This window comes from Triplophysa dalaica, chromosome 16 (assembly GCF_015846415.1).
Source record: "Triplophysa dalaica isolate WHDGS20190420 chromosome 16, ASM1584641v1, whole genome shotgun sequence".
Taxonomy (NCBI): domain Eukaryota; kingdom Metazoa; phylum Chordata; class Actinopteri; order Cypriniformes; family Nemacheilidae; genus Triplophysa; species Triplophysa dalaica.
Genome location: NC_079557.1, coordinates 1,597,498 through 1,612,871, shown reverse-complemented (window position 1 = coordinate 1,612,871; position 15,374 = coordinate 1,597,498). Strand labels below are relative to the sequence as shown.

Genomic DNA, 15,374 nt, shown 5'->3' with positions numbered 1-15,374 from the left:
AGCCACAAAGAAAAGCACCTTTTCATATCCATTTAGTTGATGAAGTCTCTCTCACACACGGCTCTAATGCTGATTCAGAATGAGAGAGGAACTGACAGCATTTTGTAGTTTCCTGCCAAGTGTGCAGAAAGTCTGGGTCAGGTTCATACACACACACAGGCGTGCACACAAACAGAAACACATACACACACACACGCTGCATCCGTACACCCCCACGCACGGGGCTCTCGATTACATCTCTCTCGACTGACAGTAGTGACGGAGGCCAGTGGAAAAGAAAAACTCATTATGTCCGTCCCTCTAGTTTTCCAATCTCCACGAGAAAGCGGTTTTCCTGGGTCCTGAAGGATATAAAGGTGAATCTCTACCTGTCGACAGTATGAAGGACAAAGCATTAGAGAAAACACAGAGCTGCTTTTACCAGGTTAAACATGAAGTTTGTGTGTGTTCTGTTGGCAGTGACGTGCTTGGTTGTAGCGGCGGCCGAGGAGTCTGCAACCATCCTCACCATCAGAAAAGCTATGAAAGAACTCAAGAAGTTGGAGAAGGAATATAGCAGAGGAACGGTAAGACGCTTTCTGATGTTCTGCACATTCTGTCTTTAGTGGTGAGCGACACTGACTTTTCTTTTTTTGTCTAAACCAGGTCACTGACATAATGATCAACTCGCCCACCGTCAATGACATGAAGGTAAGAAAAACTTAAAACTCGAGATGCAGTGAACGCGAAAGTCTGAACGTCTGATGCGGGCGCATCATTATGTTTATTGTTTGACAGCGGTTTGTGCATGACTCAGTGAATCAGTAAACGTGATTCAACTCATTTTTATACAGCCCACCTTTTCTAACGGCCTGGTTTCACTCGTACAACGTGCAACAGATTTATTAATCCAAGATTTACAGGACAGAATATGTGGGTGGATTTCGTTCAAACGATCCACTTTTCAATGAACTCGAGGCAGACAGAAACACAAATCTCCTTATCGCAGAATCTCTGTCATAGTTTTTCTGACAAACACCCTCTCTCTATTTTTGTAAATTCTGGTTTTAGAACAAATTCAAGTAATGTTGCACGGCGAGAAAGCATCAAGTCAGGAAAAGGCGCTTTCTTTATGTGAAATCTGATGAGTAATATGACAACAGTCACTCTGAGAGTCAGAGATGTTTGAGAGTTTAGCTGTAGAATCATACACACAACTTTGTTTTTACGTTTGAATTATTTTCATTTATGATTCCAATTCAGTTTTGATCTATTTAACAAAAGAAAATTTTGAGTTCAAATATTTAAATGAAACCTTTTTGCTGTGTATTATTGTAAAGCAGAAGTTTTGAAAACAATTTGGGTTTCCTCAGTTTCTGTAAAAGCGTTAAAAGCAGAAGGGAAATTTACTGTTGTTGAGATGCATAGATTTCTGCAACCAGTACTGACACACAAAGAGAGAGAGAGAGACATAACTTTTTATTACCGTATATTCCTATATTCTGCTACTTCTGCTATCCTTGTTTAAAAAGGACTTTTTATACATTGTCATATATTATAAACCATGTTAAATTGCACTACATATATCACAGTTTTTATTTTATTTTATTACTATCATTATCTTTCTTTTCGTTTGTATACATGAACTATTTGTACGCAAGCCAGCTCCCCACATAAATTGAAATTGAAAGAGATATATATATATATATATATATATATATATAGAGAGAGAGAGAGAGAGAGAGAGAGAGAGAAAGAAATTGAAAGAGAGAGAGAAAGAAATTGAAAGAGAGAGAGAGAGAAAGAGAGAGCGAGAGAGAAAGAGAAAGAGAGAGAGCGAGAGAGAGAGAGAGAGAGAGAGCTTTCACAGTAGTTCCAGAGAACACTTGAGTACTCGGAGCACAGATATATCATCCCTCATCTGACTATAAAACTATTAAAGATAAAAGTATAAATGTGTTAAAAATTTTGTTTTTGTTTGTTTTTTCTGAACAGGATTGTTGCATTGCATCGGCTCTCAAATGCTTCGCATCCAAAGTGATTTACCTTCCCGTCAATAACAAAATGGCACAGAAAGTGATTCACAGAGACCTTCTCAAAACCAAAACTATTGTAAGTGAATTATGTCTATGTCTGTATTGCATGTATTTAAATCACATTTGTTTATATCAACATCACACCAAAGGTCTTTTCACTCATGTGTTCATTGCTTTCTTTTACAGCTCAATAAAGTGTCCAGCTGCAGCAACGAGACAGAGGTGAGAAACAAAGCTGAAGCAAAAATAACTGCACATTCAGAAATGTCTACGTAAGAATGAAATATCCCAACACAGTTTTCTAACGTCTATGTGTATTTGTGTGTTTCAGAAAGCCCAGTGCAAACCCTGTAACATGTACCCGATGGTTGAAGGAGTCACCTATTTAGAGAACTTTCAAACTCTTCTGCAAAAGGTTAGTAGAAAAACTAAATCTGCAACAATGCCAGTCTTTATAATCTTCCTAAGAAAATCCTTCACCCCAAATCAAAAGAAAGAAATAAGAATATTCTTGAGGACAGTAAAGCTTCCTTTAATAACTATTAACACTTGAACATTTGGTTTGGTTTGTCCAATAAAGCATGTTACAATGACAAACACTCAGTGTATTAAATCAATTTTAATTTGCTTTGATTTGGGGTTTTCTTGAGATTCACTGTGATCATCCGTGTGGTGTTTTACCTGGAATATGTTCTGCAATGAGATAACGAACGGCACACTTTCTTCTTTTTCTAGATCTTCGTCAGACTGCAATAGAGATGAGTACAGTGAGAAAGTGTACATGACACTACCACAGCAGAGTCTCCAAACTGCACCGCTGCTCCGAGACCCTGCTACCCTATTTATTACTTATTTATTGAACATTTTCGTGATTATTTCCACCAGGAGATCTGTTCTTGGATTGTTGTTTTTGGGAACAGGGAAGCAAATGTTTAGATCTTGTTGATTTGAATGAAAAGTCTGTAGCACCACCTTGCGTCGAGATAACACAACCCATGTCTTAAAACCATTCCTGGAAAGAAACTGTACGGTGGTTTCCCTGCCCAACATGAGGCCCGATGCAAAAAAACACAAGTGCTCTTTAAAAGATAAGATCTTTAACAGCATCATGCATTCTCAAAACACGTTTAACCTTAACCTCCGTCTGGAAAACCATTTTATAGATCTATGTGTATCTAAACCTGATATCTCACAATGAGATGTATGTATTGTTTTTTGGATGATATTTATTTGATAATAAAAAAATTCTTCATATTTACATCATGGCTATGTCTGTGCATCTCAAAATCTACTCATTCTGTAGGCCTATTATGACATCTTTACTCATTAATATAGTATTAGTATATACAATTAGTAAGCCAATTAAAAATTAAGCAATAGCAGAAATATAAAAATTGATTTAGGTTCATATATGAGCTTTTTCAAAGTTGCCTACATTACATACACACTCATATTTAACTAACTTCATGAGAGGATTATCCACGTGTGTTCGTCTAAAAAACATGACTCATTATGTATTAATCAGACCGCATTCAGTTTTTGACTGGCAGTTATGTTTTAGTTCACTACAGAATTAATCACTGAAAAAACAATAGCAGATTTTATGAAAATAAATTATTAAATCTACTAACTGTAATAGAATGATGTTCTTGTTTTTAACAAAAAATTGTTCAAATAATGTAAACATTTTGGGAATAAAATCTACTAATTTTGGTTGTTAAGATTTTAATTATTTAGCTTGAGGAATTTTAATTGAACAAATTATTAAGTAAATCCAACTAACTGTTTATATGTTAAACCCATTTAAATTGGTCAAATTAAGTTTACTTGTTTATTTTGTGTTGAGAATATATAAATACCGTGGTAGTTGATCTGTAGTTCCCAGCATGTTTTGCATCTGACTGCATTAGTCAGATTTATTTTCCAGATTAACTGTCATTTTAAGTGTTGTTCAGTAAAAATATTTTGTTTTGCGTTGTGCAATAAAACCCTATAATTCTACAGATTTGACTGTTTGAAAATAGTATATTTCAATACGAAAGTAAGTGAACCTTGAAGTTTGATTTAGACACGTTTTTATACAAGTAATACTAACTTAATATTTTAAAAAATACTAAATATATTTAATGAGTAGAATTTACTATATTTTTATTAGTTAATTGTACATGAATTATAGCAGCACATTTTCCTTAAAAATATTCTTACAAATTGTTACAAGGATTTTTTTAAGTAAATTCTACATGTCCTTTTTTTCCATGTTTGAGATATGTTTGTTTAAAGAAAATGTTTATATTTAGGTTACGTTACATGATTCCAAAATAACATAATCCCTCTGTCATAGTATAAACCTGTAATCTACTGGCCACATTACATTATGATGTATACAGTATTTAAAATAGTTTACGATGTTGCATTACAAATGTAAATAAAACACCTTAATTGATCAAATAAATAGAAAAGCTTACAGTATGCATTTTACAATTTAACATCACAAAGTGTATTTTTAACTAATAACACAAGTCAGTGTGCATCTTATGCTCATGCACACAAGTGGTATCTGCGTATCACAGCAACAGTTGAAGGGTCAATTGTTTTCCACCAGCATCAGTTGTCATTGACAAAACATGAGAACTATTGTCATTTACTTAGTGCTTTAAAAAAAATGGTAAAGGCATCCAAAGCATCAAACACTCCAAATTTAGCCTGCCAGCTAAATAAAACTTTAAAAACAGAAGACACACCTCTTCCTAACACTAATGCTTAACTTTACTAAATTTACCCCATTTAACATTGCCAAAAATAAAAAAAGACTGTCTACTTGTAAACATATTTCTAGTATTAGTAAACACTCATGTGTAAATTGCTATGGATGAAAGAGTGTGCTAAAGGAATAATGTACATGTCTGAAAAAAACATAGACATGTAAAAGTACCATACCTATATAAATTTCATTACAATGAAAATACCCATGCCCTGGAAAAACAACAGACATTTTCATAGAAATTACAAAAATGTTCATTAATTTAATAGGAATAATAAGAATTGTATTATTATAATCCAATGGAAAATGGAAAATTAGGTAGTGGGAGGTTAAAGGTTGGAAACCAACACAAAACCATTTAATGTTACTTGAAGAAAACCCCAAAAACACTACTTTAAGGAATTTTGAATGGTGTTAAACGTAAACAGCTGATGATTCATAATGACAGTTGTAGCAAATGGAAACCATTAGAATTTCTAAACATTGTCATTTTTATTCCATTCTATTTTTATAGCAGGGTGATTAACACATCTAATAATCCCTTGTCTTTATAGTGAAGAACACTCAACATATGTGACCGCAGGTCGTCTGGTACAGAAAAGTGAAGCACGAGCGCCCTCTGCTGACGAGAGAAGGCAATACGGGTGTAAATCCAGCCACAATAGGGTTTATATTCCAGAACTAGAAATTGATTTTAACTTCTGATTTTATTGTATCATAACACCACATTTGATCATATAAAACACGTGGTGAGCTTTAGATGAAAGCAAAATATGTCATTTTAAAACATACCATTTCAACAACAAGCACAGCATCGATCCGCACATCATGATCACAGTCATTGAACGACCTATCTAACGGTATGCCCCCAAACACAACAGGTGAAGTCACTTTAGTACACAGGTTGTTTTCAGGTTTTAAACAATGTCAACCCTCAAATCCACACAGATGTGTGACCAAACTGAATAAAAAACCCAACGCACCTCAATGTATTGCGAACAGCTGCGTATTTACGTCACTCGCTGCTGCAGGTGCGTCAACGCGCCGCCCCTTAGAAAGGTCAAAACTGCGTCCATTCGGGCAAAATCCCCGACCCTAGTGGTCACACGACTGTGAAAACAGTCACTATTAACACTATTATTATCTGTACTGTAAAATAATTCATTTCCAACCACCAGTTTAAGGGAATCAATTTAAGTTGAATTTTCTCATCATAGGCAGATTTGTTCTTGTTTTAATCACTCCATCACCCCCCCCCCCCCCCCATCTCTTCCTCAATTGACCATTAATCCACAATATTTCTATTTTGTTTAAATAAATGCCTCACCCACTATACCTGTCAAAATGAGATGTACAGAGGGCTAAAGCACTATTCATATCGTCAGTCATTATTTTTTCATTTTAATTTGGATAACTGCCCTGCGATGGGTTGGCACTCCATCCAGGGTGTATCCTGCCTTGATGCCCGATGACTCCTGAGATAGGCGCAGGCTCCCCGTGACCCGAGGTAGTTCGGATAAGCGGTAGAAAATGGAATGGAATTTGGATAACTCTTATCACATTTATTAAACTGCGATCTGTCAGTGTTGTTCGTAAAAAGTGTGTCATGACAGATTATCCAATGCAAAGCAAATTTATCTATGGGTAGTGGGTACTAATAAAGTAACATGAACCAGTGATGTGTCAGTGAATTTAAATCATAAAACCTTGATCAAAGCAGCAAGAAAACATCCATTCAGCCAATGAATGTCAAGCTATCCAATCATTGACTTCTTGACATCATCTCAAACCTCAATGATTTCTTTAGAGAGAAATTAATTTTTTCTTTTCATACAAGGAAAGAAATGTAGACAGACTTGGCTGCGCTTTAAAAATTACAGATTGTTTACGCAGCTTTGTGTTTGACATCAAACTCTGTGATCTTTGTGTGGTAAATTGTATTAATGTGGTATTTGAAAGTGTTAAGCGAACTGTAAAAACCACAAGAAAAACTTGATTTAAGTCTGATGAACTTCTTTTCAATATCATCCACTGGTGTGATATTGTTTTAGAATTCAGACATTTTACATAATTAATATTGCATACAATATTGACTGCTTTCATGACATACTGTTTTTGGCCCAAGTGTTCTACTAGGCGTGAAGATCCCAAGTGAGCATTAAGTATTTCTAACCCGATGGGACACACTTAGCAAGTGCAAACATATACCGTTTATTAATGTGGTCTTTCTGATTATGAGATAAAAAGCAGTTTTACAAAATATATAACTCTGGAGTTTTCCCCAATAAAATATGTAACAATACATTTTACTACGAAATTATATGTAATCATAGAGTCAAGTCAGATTTATTTTTAGAGCACTTTATTTGTATTGTATCAAAAATGAAAAACACATGTTAGCCAAATATAGAATAAATAAAGATATAACCTTAAAAAGTAGTAGTGTAACATACACTGGAAAGCTTTTCGCAACATCTCGCGAGACATTATATTCATGATGTTTTAATGATCAAATGATGATGCAAGCCACATGATTTTGATGACTGATGTAGACAAAAACATTTATTTTGTCACGCAAAAAGCAACAAAATATTAGGATTCCTGATTAATGCATTTTTAAACATGATGTACTAACTAAATATGTCAGAGTTTCGGGGGGGGGAGACAACCAAGAGTGAATCCCCTAAAATATTGTTAGTAGCTATACTTTATTCAATTAGGGATTTGTGAGATGTGTTTTGATTTATGCAAAATGTGTTAAAAATAGCCTTTATTACTCATGTGATATAAATAGATTTACCTTTTCAGTAAAATTATACCAAATCACTAATCAAATATTTATGGAGCTCATCTCATCCGCAAAGCCCTCTGCATGTCAGGTGATCTCACCTTCCCAACACATCATTTCTTCAGGCTGCTGCCATCAGGGAGGAGACTGCAGGGTCTCCAAGTCAGGACCAGACTAAGGAGAGCTTCATCCACCAGGCAGTCAGGAAGCTCCTAACCGCCTCTCTTGCCCTATTGACCACATAACTCTGACCACATTCACAGTTCCTTCCACTCCCAACCCCAGATCACAGACGAATATTATTCCACCCTTCACATTAAATATTAGCAGATTACCCAACGGGTGATAGTTTTGACACCATTCCACCAAACAATGCTTCATGAGAGGAAAAAATGTGTACTTTTAGTTCCTTAAAAAGAAATAACACAGGCACTGGAAATGGATGAGTTTGTGACAGACGTCTCTAAAATGAGCAGAAAGTTAATGTGGTGAATATTACAGCGATACGAATAGCTATTTTTATGTTTTCATCAAATCTAAAGTTACTTAATTGTCAAATTAAAAATAAATGTACAAAAATATGTATATAAAAATCTAAATGTTATAAAATATTAATACTAGACGTGAGAATGATTCTAAAAGCTAAATAGTTATTTTGTAAATAGTTTGATTATAGTAAATAGTTTGAGGCAAGATTTATTCCGTATAAAAAGTTACTCCCCCCCCCATTTCCGCCCACCTTGAAAATCACTTTGCCCTCCTTTCATCTCATATCTGGAGCCGGGCCTGAACAAATGACATCGAGGGGCAGGTTTGCCAATTTAATAGCCTCCTTATTAAATGTGATGTTAGTTTCTCCGGTGACTTACAGTAGCTGTTGACACAGGGGGCCGATCTGCCCTGTAAACATGTCTGGGTTATACATAGCTCGGCATTTCAAGAGAGTCATCTCGGATACAGCCAAGGAGGAAATGACACATTTCACAATTTTAAAAGCATTTTTTTCTCCACTTCAGGAATGTCTTCCATCAGAGGAATGAGTTTACATCCAGAAGAATTTCAAATCATGATGAAAACATGCATGAGTCCATTCAGGAATCCAGGTGTGCTTATTGATCTGTGTAAACATGTGAATAAAATACAATTATTACTTAAAAAAACAATAAGAGACATATCAACAGCTTCATTTGAAATACACTGTTCGAAATGTCAGCACCTGCCAGATCCATTAAAGTTAATTTTTGTTATGTGAACCGCGTCCAAATCTTGTGATTCATCCACACATTCAGAAAATCTTACAGCACAGATCTGCAACAACATGAGACATGGTCAAACTTGAATTTGGTAAAGCATATACACCACATTAGTCAGCAAAACAGCACATTTTTGCAAAGCTGTAGAGATCACAACAATGCATAAGGTTGAAATTTTTGAAAAACTCCCCAGAGGCGTGTTTTATGCTTACACAACACCATTTGAATCCGGAGTGCCTTGCGTTCACAGCCGGGTAAAATTTTCTGTGGTAAGAAACACCTGAAATGTTATCAGGTTCTATCGCTGAAAAATAAAAACACAGAAACAAACAAAAACATTCGTGACCTGATGCAAACTCATGAAATGTGGTTAGCCACAACTGGCAGCTGCAGAAAGCCTTTCTCAGCAGGTGTGTGAGTTTTAAACAACAGCAGTGTGTGATTTCCAGCTGGGGGAATTCAGGTGGACAGCCATTCTTCTGCATCTGGTCAGATACTGATTCAGTACTGGAGTACAGAGATGACAATATCAAGGTCACAGAGAACCGCAGAAGCCCTTCTGAAATCCTCACATCCAAAGAGCTTCTCTGCATGCCTAGAACATGCTCACATGCTGTCAGGACATGTGAGGGCGTGACCCGGAGCTTATGTGCGACCCATCACTGATTCCCACTTAAGAGTATACCAACAAGTAAGACTTCTCTTTTAGTCAAGAAAATTTGAGTTATCCAAGCTTTTAGCTCATAAATGCATGACAACAAAATTGAAAAAGAAAAAGACTCCTGAAACAGGAGGTCAGGTCGGCGGGAGGTATAAATTTGAATATCGTCCGTTTAGCAGTGCTACTGAAAACCATGGCGGTGGATAATTTGACATAATGTAAATAATAAATAGTAACGGCCCAAGAACTGAGCCCTGTGGAACACTCTGTTTGAGTAAGACCATGGGAGATTTATATTTATGCATGGAAATGTAGTTTTGATCGTCCGCCAAATAGGAGTGGAACCAAGATGACGTTACTCCTGAGATGCCAATCTCAATCTCTGTTGAGTAACAGCTTGTGACAAACGGTGTTGAAACCTGAGCTAAAATAAAATAGTAGGAGTAGGGAAAGATTACCCAAGTCACCAAAAAGTTGAAGGTCATCTGAAAATAATATGAAGAATCATTCTGTTTCCAAAAACGTTCTTTGTGACGAAAAAATTAATTCTTCAGATTATTAAAAAGTAAAAAGGAGATGGTCCTTTAAAGAACCTTTGACTGAATGGTTCTTTGTGGAAGCAAAAATGGTTCTTCTATGGCAGGGGTGACCAATGTTGGTCCTGGAGGGCCACAGTCCTGCAGAGTTTAGCTCCAACTTGGCTCCTGTTTGAAAGATTCTAGTCTGCTTTGTGAGACCTTGATTAGCTGTTCAGGTGTGTTTGATTAGGGTTGAAGCTAAACTAAGCTAGACTTTGGACACTCCTGTTCTATTGCATAGCTGTTAAGAACCTTCCAAGCACCTTTATTTTTAAGTGTATCCTCTATAAAAAAAACTTCTATCATCATTCATTCGTCCTCACGTCATTGAAACCTATATGACTCTTTTGTGGAACACAAAAGATGTTTAGTCAATGTTTTATTAATGTTCTTCAAAATATCTTCTTTTGTGTTCTGCAGAGGAAAAAAGTTTGGAATGACATAAGTGTGAATAAATGATGACACTCATTTCTGATCTCTTTATATACATATCCTTGTGTGAAGTTTTGACTGTTAGGTTACTCATCACCACAATATGTCCCAACTGAGGACTGACCATACATGAGTGTCCCACAAATTCCTATAACTATTAAATTACCGCACGATTCATGATTATGACTCAAACATTTGTGAAAACCACAATTTCCCTTTCTTGTTCTGACCGTGCCATCTTTCCATAGTTCATGTAGTTCAACATGACGCAAGTATGTGGGTTTGATAATCAATCTCACACAAATAATCACAAAAAGGAGTTTTCAGACCACAACCCAGTTTCTTTCTATCACGTCTGAACACTGCAGTCCTGAGACCCTCACTCAGGTTTTATCCAATGAGAACATGTCAAATCACATCCTGTTAGCCTAGTTATGACACACATGTTTAAAACACCATTACGTCAGATTATATAAACAAATCTACAATAAAACGTAAATTGGTTGAGCAATCAGCAGAAAAGGTTGTGGGTTTGATTTCCAGGGAACTACTAAACTACTAAAACTTATATAGCTTAAATATACCAAAGGTCCCTTTGGATAAACACATCCTGAGCTTTAAATCTCTGTGGTGACATGAACGCATAGAAGAATCTCAAATGTTTCGAAGGAGAAATCAAAAGATACACAAATGAGAGTGTAATTGTTCACACACATGAAGAGTATGGAGGTCTAAATGAATGTAGATTGTAGACTTGACAAATTTGAGACATTTGTCAGATGTCCGACTCTTTTTTTATGTGAGATCTAATATAATTCCTCTCCAATTTCTGGGAATAGTTTATGAAAAATAAGTCCTATTTTTGGGATATTTTGATAATTTGAGTGAAATGTCTTCACAAATAATCTTTACATTCTCAAAAATTAACTAAAAAGATGTATTAAGGCTGCCTGTTTCATTCACTGAATATTTAATTTTTGATGCATATCTACTAAAAAATATGTAAGAAACCTGTGGCTAGACCAGCTACGCATCCATGTAAGATTCTCATTGCACAACATTTTGTAATAAAACTTTTTCTTTCAGCGTCATCTTTGAAGATCAGCGGGATTGGCTGTGATTCGCATACATTAAAACTAAAAGAATATTTTTACTTGAGTGAGCAGATGTACGGCTGACCTCCTTATAAGAATTAACACATCGATTTTACTTTTTGTCTTTCATGTGGTCAAACTTTAGAGGGGAAATAATCCATCTAGCACCCATTTTTCCACTTATTTCTTTTGAAACGGAACAGTCAGTGGGATTCTGACGTATATGTAAAGATTGCGAGAGATTAAAATCTGCATCAAACACTCACAGGGAACCCTGAGGTGCTGAGCGATGGGTTTCCATGACAACAGCACCATAAGATGAGCAACACCACCATCATCCAAAACTCAGCAGAGGGCTTTTCCCTGTCCTTCTCTCTCACTTTTACTAAGCACAGTCCCTCACCTCCCGCCAGGTCAAATCAAGAGTTATGCTAAATTTAGTTTTGTTTGAACCTAATTTCTACACATTTAGTGTTATTTCTTAACAAGTTGTGTGTTACTTTCAATACACACTGTGTTGATTTCTGAGAGAAAATGCGTTGTCCCACGAAATATATGTGTTGTCCTCAACTCAAACACACAAAATGTGTTTTTAGAGTGTGTTAAAATAAGATAATGACGGGGATTAGATGTTGGTATATTGCTTGGTAAAGATGATGTTAGAACGAGTATCTCAGGTTGGGTTTATTCACATGCCTCGAGCAAAAGAGAACTGATTCAATTGTGTAGCTCTCTTTGATCTGCGATTGGCTAACGGAGTTTCAAATAACCAAAAGGATATTCTGAATGGTTTGTGTTCATACTACGGAAGGCAATCAGGATCTGTGTTGCTGGGTTATCAACGTTCTTCAAAATGACGTATTTTGTGGGTGAATCAATGATGAAAGAGTAAAAAAATGAATAAGAATAAATGAAACCAAACCTCCTTGATTTTACTCTGGATCGATTCTCAATTCAATTCTGAGTGGCGGAATGAAAACAAGATCTGTTAATAATATTCAACTAATCTCCTCTCAAGATATAAGGGAAAATATTCTCAAGCAATCTGAGGATCACGGAGCATCCCATAGAAATACATGGAGGAGTTTCCAGAAATGGTGCGCGGGTGGCGTTTAACGGCCTATCTTCAGAGATCAGCAGGATTAGTAGGTCCTATAAAAATTTAACCGAAAGAAGATTATGACGCATTACATGCGCAAGCAGAGCACACAAAATGTGATCATGACATTGTTTGAATGATAAATATTTTGAATGGTTAAAAACCGTGGAGACTGTGATTGAACGGAGGTTAACACTTTCTCCACCACAGTCGAGTCAAGAGAGGAAAGCCTCAATTGACAGTGAAAACACTTGCTAACAGATGTGTATAACAACACTCATGTCACTAAAACACACACTATGTAACACCGATATTCACCAACATTCTGTTACAGATCAAAACCATCTTTCACCATTTCTCCATTCTACGTCTTTGTGTGTATGCTTACCCACAAACCAACCTAGAACTTTGCTTTTTTGCTTCGGATTATTCACAATTTCTTGCAGAACAGCTTTTGCTTCAATGAATAGTTGTGAATATTAAACGTGTTTTGTTTGAAAAAGCCCTGCATTGAAAGATCACCCAAAAAATTAAAAAAAAAAATTACTCACCTTTTACAAACCAGTATCACTTCTGATATTTTAAAGGAACAATACGGGGTTTTTGGGAGGATCTTTTGACAGAAATGCAATATAATATACAAAACTATTTCTTCAGAGGTGTATAAAGACCTTACGTAATGAACCGTTATGGGTTCTCAATGTAACTAACATATTTATTTGGATAAAAACGACCTCATCGGGGGTGATTTTAAGACGATCTTTCTCTCCAACGACTCTCTGCTGGAAACTATCTCCATAGATATCTACGAGTATCTCTGCTAAAAGTCTCAGTACAGGTCCTAACGCGTCTCTGCTGGAAAGACTTTATTATATTAACGCAGGTCCTTGCTCCTGCCTGACTTTTATCCTTCTTTCAATACTTAAAATCCTCAGACATTTTATTTTATGTAATAAATAAGACATCGCTCTTTCTACACTCTTTCTAATGCCCGCGTCAACATAAGAACGACATCTTTTTGTACTGCAGTGGCCACCGTCTTGTTTGGACTGAGTGATTGGTTGTAAGTCTATAATACAACACTAGTGGCCGCTGTAAATCAAAAACTTTGCCTTTAAAGAATGTGGGAAAGCATAAAGCACAGTAAGGCCGACTGTAGCATTGACTAACATAGTAGTAACTCTTACTTACTATGGTAGTCAATGGAGCCACAAAACTGTTTGATAACAAACATTCTTCCAACTATCTTTCTTTGTCTACAGCTGAAAAACGAAATTGAAACAAGATTGAGGGCGAGAACATGACGACGGAATTTTCATTTTTCTGCAAACTATCCCTTTAAGATTCAGGGAAATTTAGTAAATTGCAAACTAAATCGTTCTTTCTTCCTAGAACAGTCCTGTTGCCGTCTTCGTATATGAATCAGTAAAACATGTTTCCAACATTCCAGCAACGCAAAGAAGTTCAGCGAAGAGCCAACAAGTCAATCACTTTCGGACCTTTTCACAGTCAAATAAATATTTTGTAAAACCGAGCGATTCGGCAAATATAAAGGTTATTCACAGTCAAACATGTTCATCTATAACATCATCGTTTAATACCTTTATTGACACATTTACCTTTATTTTATTTTGATTTCATACAAAGTAATCATGTAAGAACAGACTAGAAGAAATCTAGACAACCAAATGATACCCAAACAAGTCATGATCAGCCATGATGTAAAGGCAAATATCTCACCACAGGTTTTTTCACGTTATTAACTAAGTATTACTGTCCACATTTACCAGCGAAAACAACATCTGTGTACAACCTCAATGTACACAGAAACACACACACACACATATTGAGGTGTAGGGTGGAAGGAGAGGGGGGTGGGGGCTAGCTCGAGGAGAAAAGGGCAACATGAAAACTCCCAACAGTCATCAAAAGGGAAAAAAAAACTCCAGCACTTCATTGCATATGCCCACCCATTCATTTTCCAAACCTTGAGCTGTGATTATAAATACAGACTTGAGGTGCATTCATGTCACTTGTACTCGTGATAACCAGCATCAGGTGAACATCTCAAAGGACATCCATCGATATCATGTCATCTCTACCCTGGATCTGTGCCGTGACACTGACTCTACTCTGCTGTCTGACCGCTCAACCCGTGACCAAGATACCCCACTACCTCTTTACCATGATTAACGAGTTCAACGAAACTATTGCAGATGACACATGCGTAAGTATCTGATCATGAAACCACACGACAATATTGGCCATCTGCTGTATCGACATATCAAACACCGATGTTTTAATAATGTACTGAACCTTGTGTTTTTTTTTCATCACAGTTTAAAGAGACAGAAAGCACATTCTACTCTCCCGTCAATGTAAAGGTGAGAAAAATGTATGAGATCTTTGCTTCTCGGTTTTTGAGCATCTAACACGTCCGTTTGTGAGAGATAAGAGATCAGAGGAACAGGAAGGAGGTTTACTACGCCAAAGCCAAACCTCAAGCCAGCATAGATAGCTCACACACACACACACACACACGACTGAAGGTTTAGTGTCTACATCGTCCTCAACAGCCTCCTTCGGATCTAAACCTTTTCTGTTTCTGACTCTTAGGAGACCTGCGTGTTATCTGCTCTGGATTGCTATGTCAAAGAATTAAGCGTATCTGTTGAAGAATGTGGTGCACAGCA

General features: G+C 36.4%; 1 protein-coding gene across 1 annotated transcript; it reads left to right on the top strand.

Moving 5' to 3' along the window:
- The first annotated feature begins 431 nt into the window (after positions 1-431).
- il21 (interleukin 21) lies at positions 432-3,162 on the top strand. Its single transcript, XM_056770396.1, has 6 exons — positions 432-566; positions 646-690; positions 1,975-2,091; positions 2,202-2,237; positions 2,347-2,430; positions 2,751-3,162. The coding sequence occupies exons 1-6, from the start codon at positions 432-434 to the stop codon at positions 2,769-2,771; spliced, it is 438 nt and encodes a 145-aa protein (XP_056626374.1). The 3' UTR covers positions 2,772-3,162.
- The last annotated feature ends 12,212 nt before the right edge of the window (positions 3,163-15,374 follow it).

What these genes read in the sequence shown, in the direction of transcription:
- il21 (XM_056770396.1), top strand. Translation starts at nt 432, where the DNA reads ATGAAGTTTGTGTGTGTTCTGTTGGCAGTGACGTGCTTGGTTGTAGCG. An exon ending in CCACCGTCAATGACATGAAG is followed by an intron (nt 691 to 1,974) that starts GTAAGAAAAACT and finishes TTTTCTGAACAG; the next exon opens with GATTGTTGCATTGCATCGGC. An exon ending in TTCTCAAAACCAAAACTATT is followed by an intron (nt 2,092 to 2,201) that starts GTAAGTGAATTA and finishes TTTCTTTTACAG; the next exon opens with CTCAATAAAGTGTCCAGCTG.